The sequence below is a fragment of the Crocodylus porosus genome, unplaced genomic scaffold, assembly GCF_001723895.1.
Source record: "Crocodylus porosus isolate Cpor-Errol unplaced genomic scaffold, CroPor_comp1, whole genome shotgun sequence".
Classification (NCBI taxonomy): Eukaryota; Metazoa; Chordata; order Crocodylia; family Crocodylidae; genus Crocodylus; species Crocodylus porosus.
The window spans coordinates 8,865,225-8,877,344 of record NW_017728915.1 but is presented as its reverse complement, the minus strand read 5'-3'; the positions used below and the strand labels follow the sequence as shown (position 1 = coordinate 8,877,344).

Genomic DNA, 12,120 nt, shown 5'->3' with positions numbered 1-12,120 from the left:
GGCTCAAGTAGACAACTTATGAGACATCTTCCTCATGAAAACACCTCCTCAAATCATTCTGTTGGGCTGCTGGGCCAGACAAAGATGTATGTATGTAAATGGCCAGACAAAGATGTAATGGTCAGCAGCTGTACCCAGGGCCACCTTCAAGGAGGGCAGTCCTCCACTGAGGGGAAGCAGTGCCAATGCAACACAGTCCAGGTGCCTTTCCAAATGGAAACCAGACTTTCAGACAGGTTGAAAGCTTGGCAGTAAACTCAAGTGAAGGGTCCTGCTCACACATTTCACTGTGTGGTTAGGCTGGGAAAATTGTGCATGGTGTCTTTTTCTTAAGTCCCTTCTACACATTATATCTATTACACAATTACTTGGTTAACTGTGCAATAAATTTAGACTGGCTATACATACGGATTAACTATGGTGCCTTAAATAGGTCCAACCAGCTCTGAAGTTATTGCTCAAAAATATGGAATAGGTCCCCTCAACTGTGGGACTTTTGGCCTTGGTTGTCCTACATGTGGGGTACAGTCTCAGCTGAGGGGACTTGCAGTTTAAGCAAAGCCAGGCAGCCCTTGCACTGTAGCACCCTTATACCCCAGCCAGCCCCACTCACTGTCTACACATGTGTTTTGGTGCATGTAACTACTGTGCTGAAGGTTAGTATGTGTCCTGGACAGTACTACCCTAGTGTAGGTCATTAATTTACTGCACCTTAATACAGGCATGCTTGTAAATGGCGATGCTTTACTACAGAGCTAATAAGTCAGCTCCACAGTAAAGTACATGTATAGATGCACTCATAGGGTGTGTCCGGACAAGTGTGGATGTTTGTTTCCCCATGGACAAGTAGCAGCGGCACACCTTGTGCTGCTGCTACTTGTTTCTGGGGCACACCCATGCCACATGCACTCTGGCTCATGGCAGGTTACCTCAGGTGGGGTAGGGAGGCTGGGGCCCACAACTGTGGCTTACCTGAGATCCTGGGGGCCTCCTGGAGCTGCAGCCATGGCAGAAAGCCTTGCCAGCAGCCAGAGCATGGCTCTGCCTGGCCAGGCTCTGGTTTTGGGCGGCACATGCTGCCACCACCTTCACTGCCCTGATTTCTTTTGGTGTGGGTTTTTTTGACACCTGGATCTCCTGGGGCCATAAAACCTCCTTGCACTGAAAAGTAGCACCACAGGAAATGCCTGCATGTGTGGTGTGTGGCGCTGCAGATGTGTCTGCAGCACCTCATACCGCATGTCTGCACTTGTCTGGATGTAGCCACAATGTTTCCCTTTGGCTAGTTGTGCACTTGTGTGTGTTTGTGTGTGTGTGTGTGTGTTGTTGCGCATGTGTATATATGAACAAGCTTTCTCAGATCCCTTTGGCTGAACCTCAAAACGGTATTTGCGTTGAAACCCTGCTGAGTCCTCTTAATGTGGGTTTCACAAGTCAGACCCCAGCAACTTCTTTATTTAGAGAAGGGCAATAGGCTTTCTGTTGCTTTCTCTTGAAGGTATCACTTATGTGGGTGGCTTGACCTCCTTCCTTCCTCCCCCCCTGCAATTTGTGTCTTGTTTTAGCTGAACAAGTTTGTTCATGCTTAAATATTACAGAATGTGTAGGATTTGCAGAATTGGTTTTAAATCCTATATGGAACAACATAGGGGGCACTTGGTAGAAGAATGATTAATATGGCTTAATTAACCAGTATTCATTTAAGTAACATGTTCTGCAGTTCAATATGTCTCCTGGGTTCCTTGTTTCATACAGTATGTTCTCCTTTGATTTTTTAAAAATCTTTGACTGATTTTATGACCCAGAAAATAGTGGTTTTCATTTTATGGCTGGCTTAGAGGTGTCCTCCACAAGGAAATCTTCTCTCTTTCCTTTTTGTCCAGTCATATTTTCCTTTCTTGCCCAAATTAATGAGGTCAAGCTTGACAGTATTTTTCCCCTTTACAGTGTCTATTAACATCTTAATTTTTCAATACTAACAAAACCTGTACTAGCAGTCATTTTTTCCTCCTCTATAACTTATGAAAACACAACCCTCACAAGACTTCTTCATTATTGGTTTTTGCCAGGTGATCAATTCTGATATAAAATGGTTTAAAAAGAAGAAACATGGCAGATTTCACTATCTCATCAGAGAATTTATATCCAAAAGAGGTGGTCTTACTTCTTTAGTTTATGTGCCTACTTCTCTATTCAGCACTATTAAGCCTAAATGTAATCTCCTTCCCACAGAGAAAACTAGCGGTACTTCTCTTTTAGTATTTTAATTAGAAGTGCAGCATTATGAAACTCCATTTACATGCCATTTTATTTATGTCAGAGCAATTAATGTCATGTCGTTTTGTTTCCTCTTACCCAAAGTAAGAGACATGAGGATAATTGCCCCATACTGAAACCCATTCCTCAATTTTCTTTTCTATGAAAGAAAAGAATGCTGCTTAGACAGAATTTAGTGTCTGATGGCCAGCTCCTTCTATTTAGTTCACAGCCAAATGCACTGTAGATGCTTAACAAATGGAAGAAAAATAGTTTAGAATAGATTTCCCTTCTTGCATCACTGAAATGCTGAAGGCTTTTGAAACTAAATGTCTTTTGACTCTTTAATGAAACTAAGAGTAGGTTATTGAGCCAGATAGGTAGAAAGTCAGCACAAGCTTTCTGGTATGATTCTGTGAAATAAAATCTATAGTTCTTTATTTTCTTCTTTGAGATAAGACATCACTAAAAGAGAGAAGTCTTCAGACAACATGGAATATGTATGGAGTCTTTCACTTCTTTCTCTGATGCCACTATAGCTTAGTTAGTAGTGATTAAAAGAGATTACTTCTTTGCTAACTTCTTATTTTTAGAATGAGTTGGTGGCTTCTATTCACTTTCTAATGAATATATGTCTGTGATTAAAAAACAGATGTTATTGGGCATCATTGTGTTGGCAGTTTCAGCAGAGAGGGCACTGACTGATGAGGAAAGAACTTTCTCTCTTGGGAATCCTCTACATTCCGGGAATTTTACTTGTTTCTCACTGATAACATGGGCCAAGCTTTTTCTGTGCTAGTGTATTATTATAAACTAGGAATGGGCTGACCTGAAATGCTAAATAGGGTTTAAAACACTGTGAAGGGATAGAAAATTCTGACATCATGTTCTATGAATAAATGGACATTTCAGTATTGTCAGCTCAGTCCTCTCCTTCCTCTGTAATTCTGTGGCCTTTACCTCATCTGTGTTGCCTTTCTTCTGGGGTCTTCCCAGGATCCTAGTATTTAAAAAACAGTATTTTCAAATATAAACTAAAAATACCATCTAAAGCAAGCTTACCTGGGCTTAATCACCCTGCTTAAACATGTGAACTGGGGTACAATTTTAGTATTAGAAATAATGGGATATAAATGTAGTTTTAGGAAAAAGAAATGTCATGGCCAGACTACAAAAATTGTAAAAATGTCTCTCTCTCTTTAATTCTAGATCTTCAGACGAGCGGACAAAAATGGTAAGTCTTTATATTCATATACATTTGTTTAGTTTTGGTTTTGTTGTTTTTTATGGACAGTTGAAACTATTTTTTTCCTTGAATCTCATCTATCATCTGTGACCTTAAGGAAGTAATATGGTTTACTACTTTAAGAAGATTTATTTTTTTGCTTATTCTGTAAATCTGATATTCTTACAACCAGTATGATGTTAGCATGCAAGTCCCAACAAGTAAATGTGTTTCTTACAGAATTTTGCCATGCAGTGAAAGTGGCAGTGTTCTGTAAACTACCTGAGTCCAGATGGACTATAAACCAGCTGTTTGAGAGAGTAGTTGGTCATCTTTTCCAATTATGCTCTGTCCCCTTGTGTAAAGTAGTTCAAAGATTAGTAATCATTCAGTGTATTAAAGACTGATAGGTATTTATTTCAAATCTTTTATAACTTGGGAAGTAATGGGGACTTTGTTGTATTGGAATGTATTTTTAATTTATTCCCATAGGAAAGTACATGATTGGATAGCAAAGTCAAATATTGGCCTCAGGCATCAACTTCTTCATTAGATGATTTTCTATTCCTAAAGGAAATAATTGTTATGTTTGGACAGTGAGCATCTCAACTTAGAATGGAGATATTTCACTTTGTTGTGGGTTAAGGTTGCTGAAGTTTAGAGATATTGCAAAAGTGAATTTTTCAGTGTTAGGAAAAGGAAGATGCAGGTCTTATCCCAGAAAATCAAAGCACTTGGATTTAGGCTTCTAAATCCTAAGAATGAATCTACTGAACAATGAGTGCTGACATGGGCAACTGGTGCCTCCTGAGCCAGGGTGGGCACTTCCCCCCACCAGCAGCCAGTCAGGGACCAGCAGGGGTCACCCCACAGCTGATCCTGCTGACGAGGAGGCAAGGGAGCCCCCTGCAGCCAATCCTGCTGACTGGCACTTCTAGGCACACCACTAACACTTCTGGATGAGTGTGATCAGCCATGGGGGGCCTGCAGGGATCGCTTGTCCTTGTGCCTTCACTTCCCAGCCGGTGCTCTCAGGGGTGCCCGCTGCCTGGGAACAGTGGCTGCCAGGGGGTGTACCAGCACTCTTGGGGTGCACATGCACCCCCGTGCTCCTTCTATGCATTGCCACTGAGTGCTGAGGAAATAGGTTCTGCATAAAATGAGTGCTGAAGGAATAGGTTCTGCATAAAAAACTGTTGCGTTTATGGAGGATTTATTAAAGCAGTCGGTAGAATCTCCTGTTTCATAGGAAGATAAAGGAAATTTGTCTTCCCCTACTTGGGGATGGGATTTTTAGGAAGATGCTCTGATCCCAAAAAGGGCTGAAGATGTCAACAAAGCTCTGACCCTAAAGGACTGATAATGGACAGCATGGACCAAGAGATATGTTCCACACCCATGTTTCAGTCTCTCCTTTATATGGTATGTCTCTTGTGAGCTTCTGCAGAACTTTATTTAAAAGTGGATTTAAGTGGAAGGGGAATATAGACTCAATTGTTGTGTTTTTGGATCCACTGGAATTAGAGGGATATCCTCAGGGTGAGAGGGAGGCCTTCCAGTCTCAGGCAGTTTGATTAGCTCCTGCTTGAGAAGGAGGGCTTTCTCTAATGAAAGATGATCTTTTACTGGCCCATTTTATATCTGGCTAATTCCAAGCCCTATTGTTTTGGAAAGGCAATATGGTACTCAAGTTTATCTCATTTAGAGCTAGCTTGGGCATCTTTATGCTATGCTACTGCCTGCAATATAGAGGTACTATATGAAAAATAAGGTAGTGTGACCTTTTTGCTGAAAAAGAGAAGGAGGGTTAAAAATTATAGTCAAGTCAAAACCAAGGCTGGGGGTGTAAACAATAGGAAAAAACATTTGCATTCAATGTCATGCTTCACAGCTGCATAAACATTTTACTGTTTCATAGTAGGATTACTCTGATGAAATATTAGATGGTTCTTTTCCTTTTTTGTGTCCTTGTGATAAGATGTGTAGCAGAATTTGCAGATTCATTGGAATATGATAGGGCCACACCATGCATAAGTGCTTCTGCTATGGCCTCGAGCTTGCAACCTTAATGCATGCACAACCCTGGCCTCCATATTAGACGGTATTGCTCTAAGATATTGCTTTGAGCAGTTTAGCTTTCACCTGTATTAAATTATGAGTCTAGTGTTGCCTTGAGGCCAAGCAAGTATAGAGCAATAGTATTAGCTCATTGGAATTTTACCTGCGGGGAAACCAGGAAAATGTCTTGACAGTAACAAATGCAATAAGTTGTGGGTTTTTTAAATTAAATCTTGCACGTGGGAAGCAGTTGTTCTGAACCAAGAAAGCATGATAATTTCAATGATAGCTATATTTTCCTTCTAATTCCATGTCTCGATTTAAAGGTACTGGATCAAATTCCATGTTCAGTTCCTGCTGGACCATTTTGGTGAAGTTTATGGAGTTCAGGTTTACACTCTTAAACTGCTGCTTGCTATGAGTCCTTTCCTTCTAGTTGCACTAAAATCATCACCTAACTTCCAAAGAGAAAAAGAGTCATAACTCTTACTTCTGCAAAATAGTGTAGTTATAGAACAGAAATTACCTCAGTAATATGTGATATCCCATTAAGCAGGATTAAATAGATGGGGTCCATATCCTGATTTTTCTAAATTTAGATGATTAATTTTCAGATCTAATCACTTACCTATTTTACCAGATGGTGGCTTCAGGCTTTTGTCTTAATCTTAACTAAGAAAGCAGCTTGATATTTAGGTGTAACAGTATCCTTTGTTCTGAAAAAGCACAAAACATTTTATTAGCTTCTCTGAAGAATGCAAGCATAACAGCTGGATAGTATCTTTCTTTACCCTGCCTGCAGCATTTCACAAGGATTGTGCTACCTCTGTGGTGGTGGGGGGAAGTAGACCAGTGTCTGTGTAGCCAGGCATAAGAAGCAAAATTCTAGTTACCTGGTGCAAGGAGCCATGTGCTAGTGCATATCTCATCCTGTTGTAAATATAGAAATGAATGGTATTTAGTAGGCATAAATGACACTGAGGCTGTATAACTGTGTGTTCAGTGCTTCTGACTGGAAAAACTGCATTCTGTAAACACTGGCTTCCTATGATCTATTGTATTGATAAGTTATATCCAGAAAAGGAAGATTTTCATTAATATCTGCTGCATCCCAGAAAGCTGATCATTTTACCCATTCAGTGGTGTGTTGGATTTATGCCCCATATAGAGTGTTTGGGCTGTAAAATTTAAGGCAATTTTAAAGTAAGTTTGGAAACAGAATGTGCTGTTGGGGCTCTATCATTGTGTATCAGTGTTCTTAGAGGTCAAATATCAACTTCCAGAAACAGACCCCCTTCCATCATTTCCTTTGGCTGACTAAATATATCTGTATTATTGAAACCTGACTGAGTCCATTTGCACAGTCTTGCAATATACTCAGTTACTGATGAAAGGCAAAGGCTTTTGCTCCAATACTTTAGCAGAATAAAGATCAAACACAGCATCTCCATTGGTTAGATATAATTAACTTGTTTCTCTCTCTCTCTCCTTTTTTAATTCAATGAAGCACTATCCCCCCTCCCCTGGCATCCCAAATTCTCTACAGCCACTTGGATGGTATTTTTTCCTTTTATTAGAATTAGTGAACTATAAATACATTACTTTGTCTCAAGAAGAAAAGAGCAAGCTGTTAGTATATGGTAGGACTTTTTAGAAGCATTTTCATGTATACTTCTTCTGAAGTAGAAAAAAATGCTACTGTTTGAGAGAAGAGAGACAGGTAAACAGCACAGAACTGCTTTTTAATGGTGTCTGTGTGCAATTTCTTCATACAATTTAGAAAATTAAAGAGCTGAGTTTGCAAATGCTGTTTGTGACTGCATCAGCTAAGTCTTCTGTAAGAGTTTGTCTGTCTGCTCCTCTCCTATAAAATATGGTAACATGAGCCTGTTTCATTTATAGGTTAAGTTGTCCTGATTTAACTCCCACTAGTTATAGAATGGGAGTGGACACCTAAAACAGTTGCCACAGAACAGGCAAGTCTTCTGTTAGCTTCCTGCCCTTTTAAAACTGTTTAACTGTTATATTTGTCTATATCCTAACTCTGTTTATGGGTATAAAATATCCATTGCCTCTCAGTTGCCTTTTGTAATCTAATTAAGAACCATTTTATGTAGTATGCTTCATTTGATCATCGAACTAATCTGTGCCGCGTTGTGCGTCTATATGGAGAGGACTATAGGCATTTGATATCCCTTTTATCCATGTATGCTGTTGATATCTCAGGTTTTTAATGAAGCCAGATTTGATTAACATTGCTATATTCAAAACAGCTTTTGGCATGATGGGTTAATGTAGATAAAGGGGACTAAGATTATGATACTTTACCAACATAAAGTGGCACTGCGCCATACATTGAATAAAGCATTTAGCAGCCTGTGCAAAGAAAGCTCCTGAAATACAGAATGTCATTTTCATTTATAAAGGTGTAAAGAACCTATGTTTTGCCTTTTTAGCTGTCTCAATCAATAAGCATTGGCTACAGGAAAGCAGATAGCTTTGAAAGGTGGTGTGCTTTGATTTTTATGGCGGATGGGGAGCAAGTTGTTCTGGGAAGATTGTTATAGCTGTTTAGGAGCTGTACCTTCAGAAGAACTGCCCTTATCCCTGCTTCTTGGCTAATGCAGCTGGACTGACAAGTTACCCTGTTTGCAGTCACGATAGGAAAAGTGAGCACAGATGTGTCATGTTTGTTCCCAAAGACTCCTGAAAGCTCTTGTTTCTCTCCAGCCATCTCACTGAGATTTTTCTCTTTCAGAAAGGATAATTGTCTCCAGCTGTCATTGCTGCATAGGAGAAATGAGTTTTATTTTGAAAGAAACAACCAAGTTTTTCCCATCTTTCTCCCCAAATGGCCTTCTAAGATTCCCTCTGTTTGTGCTGTGTGAAGTGCTTGCTGCCAGCTCCCTCAGATGTTCAGTCAGAAAGTTACAACTACAGGCCTCTTTTTTTTCTTTTTTTTTTAAAAGTCTCATTTGCCTTTATCATCCCACATGTTGCCTAGTGGAGGCTGTATACACAGTGAGACAGCTTTTGGTAATAAGCATTTCACACAACATAACAAAACCTGTTAATAGTTCCCTGATTTCTACTTTATTGCTCACCAGCTGTAACGTCTGCTGTGAAAATATAGATCATGCCATTTAATAGTGAAGTGTGCTGTCTTATAACTCCCACTGTGGAGCTGGGAGATTTTAATCCTTAGAGGTGCTGAGCATCATTGATTCTTACAGAAATAAATGAGATTTTTGGGGCAGTTGCCCTCTCACAAGACTCTCTCATTAGGATTAGGCCTATCGTTTTTCCTTTCTCCCAAATAACCCATTTAATGTCACAATGAATACTTCAGGCAGGGAGTGAAGAAGAGGCACAGTATCTATACCTTGGCCATAAGTTCAAATCCAGCTTCAACTGGCAGAAGCTGCTATTTGTCATCTAGTAGGTATTGGTGCTTAGATTGTATCATGATAGATTTTTAAAAAAAATTAACTAATAACAGTAATGTGTTTCCATTAGCTTCCACAGTGTGCTAGCTGATATACAAATGCATATAAAGGACAGGGTCCCCGCCCACAGAGGTCACACTCTAAATAGAGCTGTTCAGCAATAATACCAATGTCAGAATGGGGCATGGAGACTAACATTTCTTCTTGTATGGGCAGAGGCATCCCTTTGCAAGCAGATTGTAACAGGCAGCTGAATTCAGTATTCTGAAGCTTGCCATGCCAGTTTCTGACACTGGTAAACCAGAAGACTCAACTAAACTCAATCAGAGTTAAAACCAGCTCATTCACCTAAGGCTTAGATTTTCCCTTTCTTATTGCTATTATTGTTAGCTGTTTAATATCCTTCAGGTGTTTAATTTCATTCATTCTTCCTCACTGACCAGTCTGCAACACTGGTTCTCTGCTTATCTCCAGCCCTCAGACCAAACGTGCCTGTATAAATGAACAAGCAGTAGCAATTTTAATTATTACAGTTTGATCTTTACCACATCCTGTTACATATTTTGGGTTTAATATTCCATGTGTTAATAACACCATGGTGTTATGGTGCCACACGTAAGGGCAGGATTCCCTGGCAATTGTATGATAAATTTACTGTGCTTTTCTATTAGCTAATCTCTAACACTTACTTTACAACCTGTTGTCCCTGGGTAGTTCCTGTTCTGTGACGGCCCTCAAGCAAGCATTCTGCTGGGATGTCATAGCTACTGTGGAGCCCTGAATCTGACAAGAAGCAGCTCTGGAAAGTGACAATGACAGTTGCATGTTTTGTGTCATGTATTTAAATATCTAATAAGAATAATAGGCATTAGCACACTGGACAACTTGCAATATAATCTAAGACAGGGGTGGCCAGCTTGCGGCGTGGGTGCCACAACTGTCACAGGTAGCTTCTTTGTGTTGCATACAGCAGATTGGGGTGAGGTGGGGAACACAAAGCAGTGCATTTGATCAGGCAAGGAGTGGAAAGCTGAGCAACAGATCAGGTAAGGGAAAGGGATTGGAGTGGCACTGAGGGAGGGTATGGTTCTTATTTGTGGCATGCCTGCCAAAAAGGCTGTTCCTCACTGTGTTAAGGGATACCATATTACCTAAGTCACTATGGAACAGCTGCATGGTCCATCAGCATTCCAGTAGGTGTAAAGTCATGATATGGTACATACGGGACTTGGAGTTGTTGGAGCAATCTCTGCTAAGATGAAGGAATAAAAGTATAAGGTCAAAATGCATAATAAGATGAATGTGTAATCTTGTGACTTGAAGTCTTTGTAACATTTGACTCAGTTAAAAAAAAAAAAAATCCATGTTTATTTCTGTTATTGTGACACGGTTTGGATTAACCCAAGGAAAAAAGTTTTTATTTTATTGTGAATTTAATAAACTGGTATGGAAACTGATCCTTACATGAAAACTTACTTCTGAACATTGTGTCTTCCTTTTTGCCACTAGGAAGGATGGTCCACAGGTATTAACCTGAGACTCAAGGGACCCAGCTCCAATTCTCTGCTAAACTTTAGACATGCCTATACATGTGCTCAGGGATGGGCCATTTTAATTACAGCAGTTCCCTGACAGCCACTCTAATTAAAATGGCTCACCATCATGTGTATTAAGCCCCCCCACATTTTAAAATGGCTGTGGGGGCACTTTAATTAACGCTCATTTGGCAAGCTTTAGTTAAAGCACCTTGCAGCCATTTAAAAATGCAGGGTGGGGAGAGGGTGATACTAAGTGTTCTAATTAGAATATGAACCAGTACACATATAGGCAGCCAAGGTGTCTTATCCCCTTTGGCAAATCCCTTAATTTCTATGTTTCATGTTCCTCATCTGCTTAACAGCATTATCTGTACTTCCCCACATCACAGGGGCAGACTGTGGAGAAAGGCAGAGGAGAAAGACAGACTAACTGCTCAGCTATTATGGTAATAGGGACCAGATGAGTGGTGAGATTGATGCTTTCAAGCTATGACGTAATAAATGATGCAGTATAGTCTAAAGCAGAGATGGAGATCAATGACTTGAAGTATGTGAAATTCAGAGATGATTTAAGTTTTCACTGCAGACTGTGCTCTTACTCGGGATTTACATTATTATGACTGACAGCAAAGTCTGAGCATTCTTCTTGATAGGAAAAATTGAATTTGTACTAGGTACATAGATGTACTATATAGATGTCATGGTAGTTATTGAGGAAAAAAGTACAAGCCCCATTGCTACGCTTATTGTCACAAATTACTCTGAATTCTTTTTTAAGCCCTGCACCAATTTTAGATCTCACTGGGTACTGGATAGGATGATGGCAAAGTGTGTATGAACCTGTTTTAATTCATTTGTTTTCAGAGTTTGTTTTATAGCAGGCATTTCTATAATCCTTTAGTTATTTTTTGTCAGGTTGTCATTTTTGTGGCAACACTTCCAGAAATGTCTTTCTTTATGGCCAGCTGTCTTGTAGTCTCAAGAGAACATCTGTCAGTACTATAGTGGCTGGCTTCAGCAGTTTTTCTGATTCATTTTCTTTTTGGCAGCTGGCTAGTTTTGTCACTCTTTCTTAATAACCCAGCACTTCCTGCACTGCCACCTTCCTCCCTTCACTGGGCTCACAGTACTGCTAACATTTAATTCCTAAACAGGGTGAAATTTAACACCTTCTGTCTTACCAGGGGTGGATGCTTCCACTGTTGCCTGTGCCCTGCTATTTTCATGTGTGTTTTAACTTGGGAGAGCTATTTGCCTTTTTCGCACTGCCTTTCATAGATATAGCAACTTATTGTTCCATATTTAGGATACCAGCAGTCTTCCTTATGGGGAAATACTCTTTTACAGCAGCCTTTAGGACTTAATGTCCCTTAAAAGAAGCATTTTAAAAGAGGCTAGATCTAAATTCTGTTCTTGCTGCCTGGGCATGAGATCTTTCTGATGTAACGTACAGATCAGAAATTCTTTGGCATCTTCAGGAAAGTGGTTTTCTGATTAAAGTGACCCCTACTGGGGGAAAAACGGCACAGGGGACACAACGGTGGGAGTCTACTACAGACCTCCCACTCAAAGTCCTGAGCTTGACCAGGAGTTCGCC

The 12,120-nt window shown here is 40.0% G+C and overlaps 1 protein-coding gene across 1 annotated transcript in view; it reads left to right on the top strand.

The window, feature by feature from the left end:
* Nucleotides 1-12,120, top strand: part of NECAB2 (N-terminal EF-hand calcium binding protein 2) — a 319,048-nt gene that overhangs the window by 17,013 nt on the left and 289,915 nt on the right. Inside the window, exon 2 of the mRNA XM_019535664.1 lies at nt 3,466-3,490. Within this exon, the coding sequence (XP_019391209.1) occupies nt 3,466-3,490 (25 nt within the window). The remainder of the gene's footprint in view (nt 1-3,465; nt 3,491-12,120) is intronic.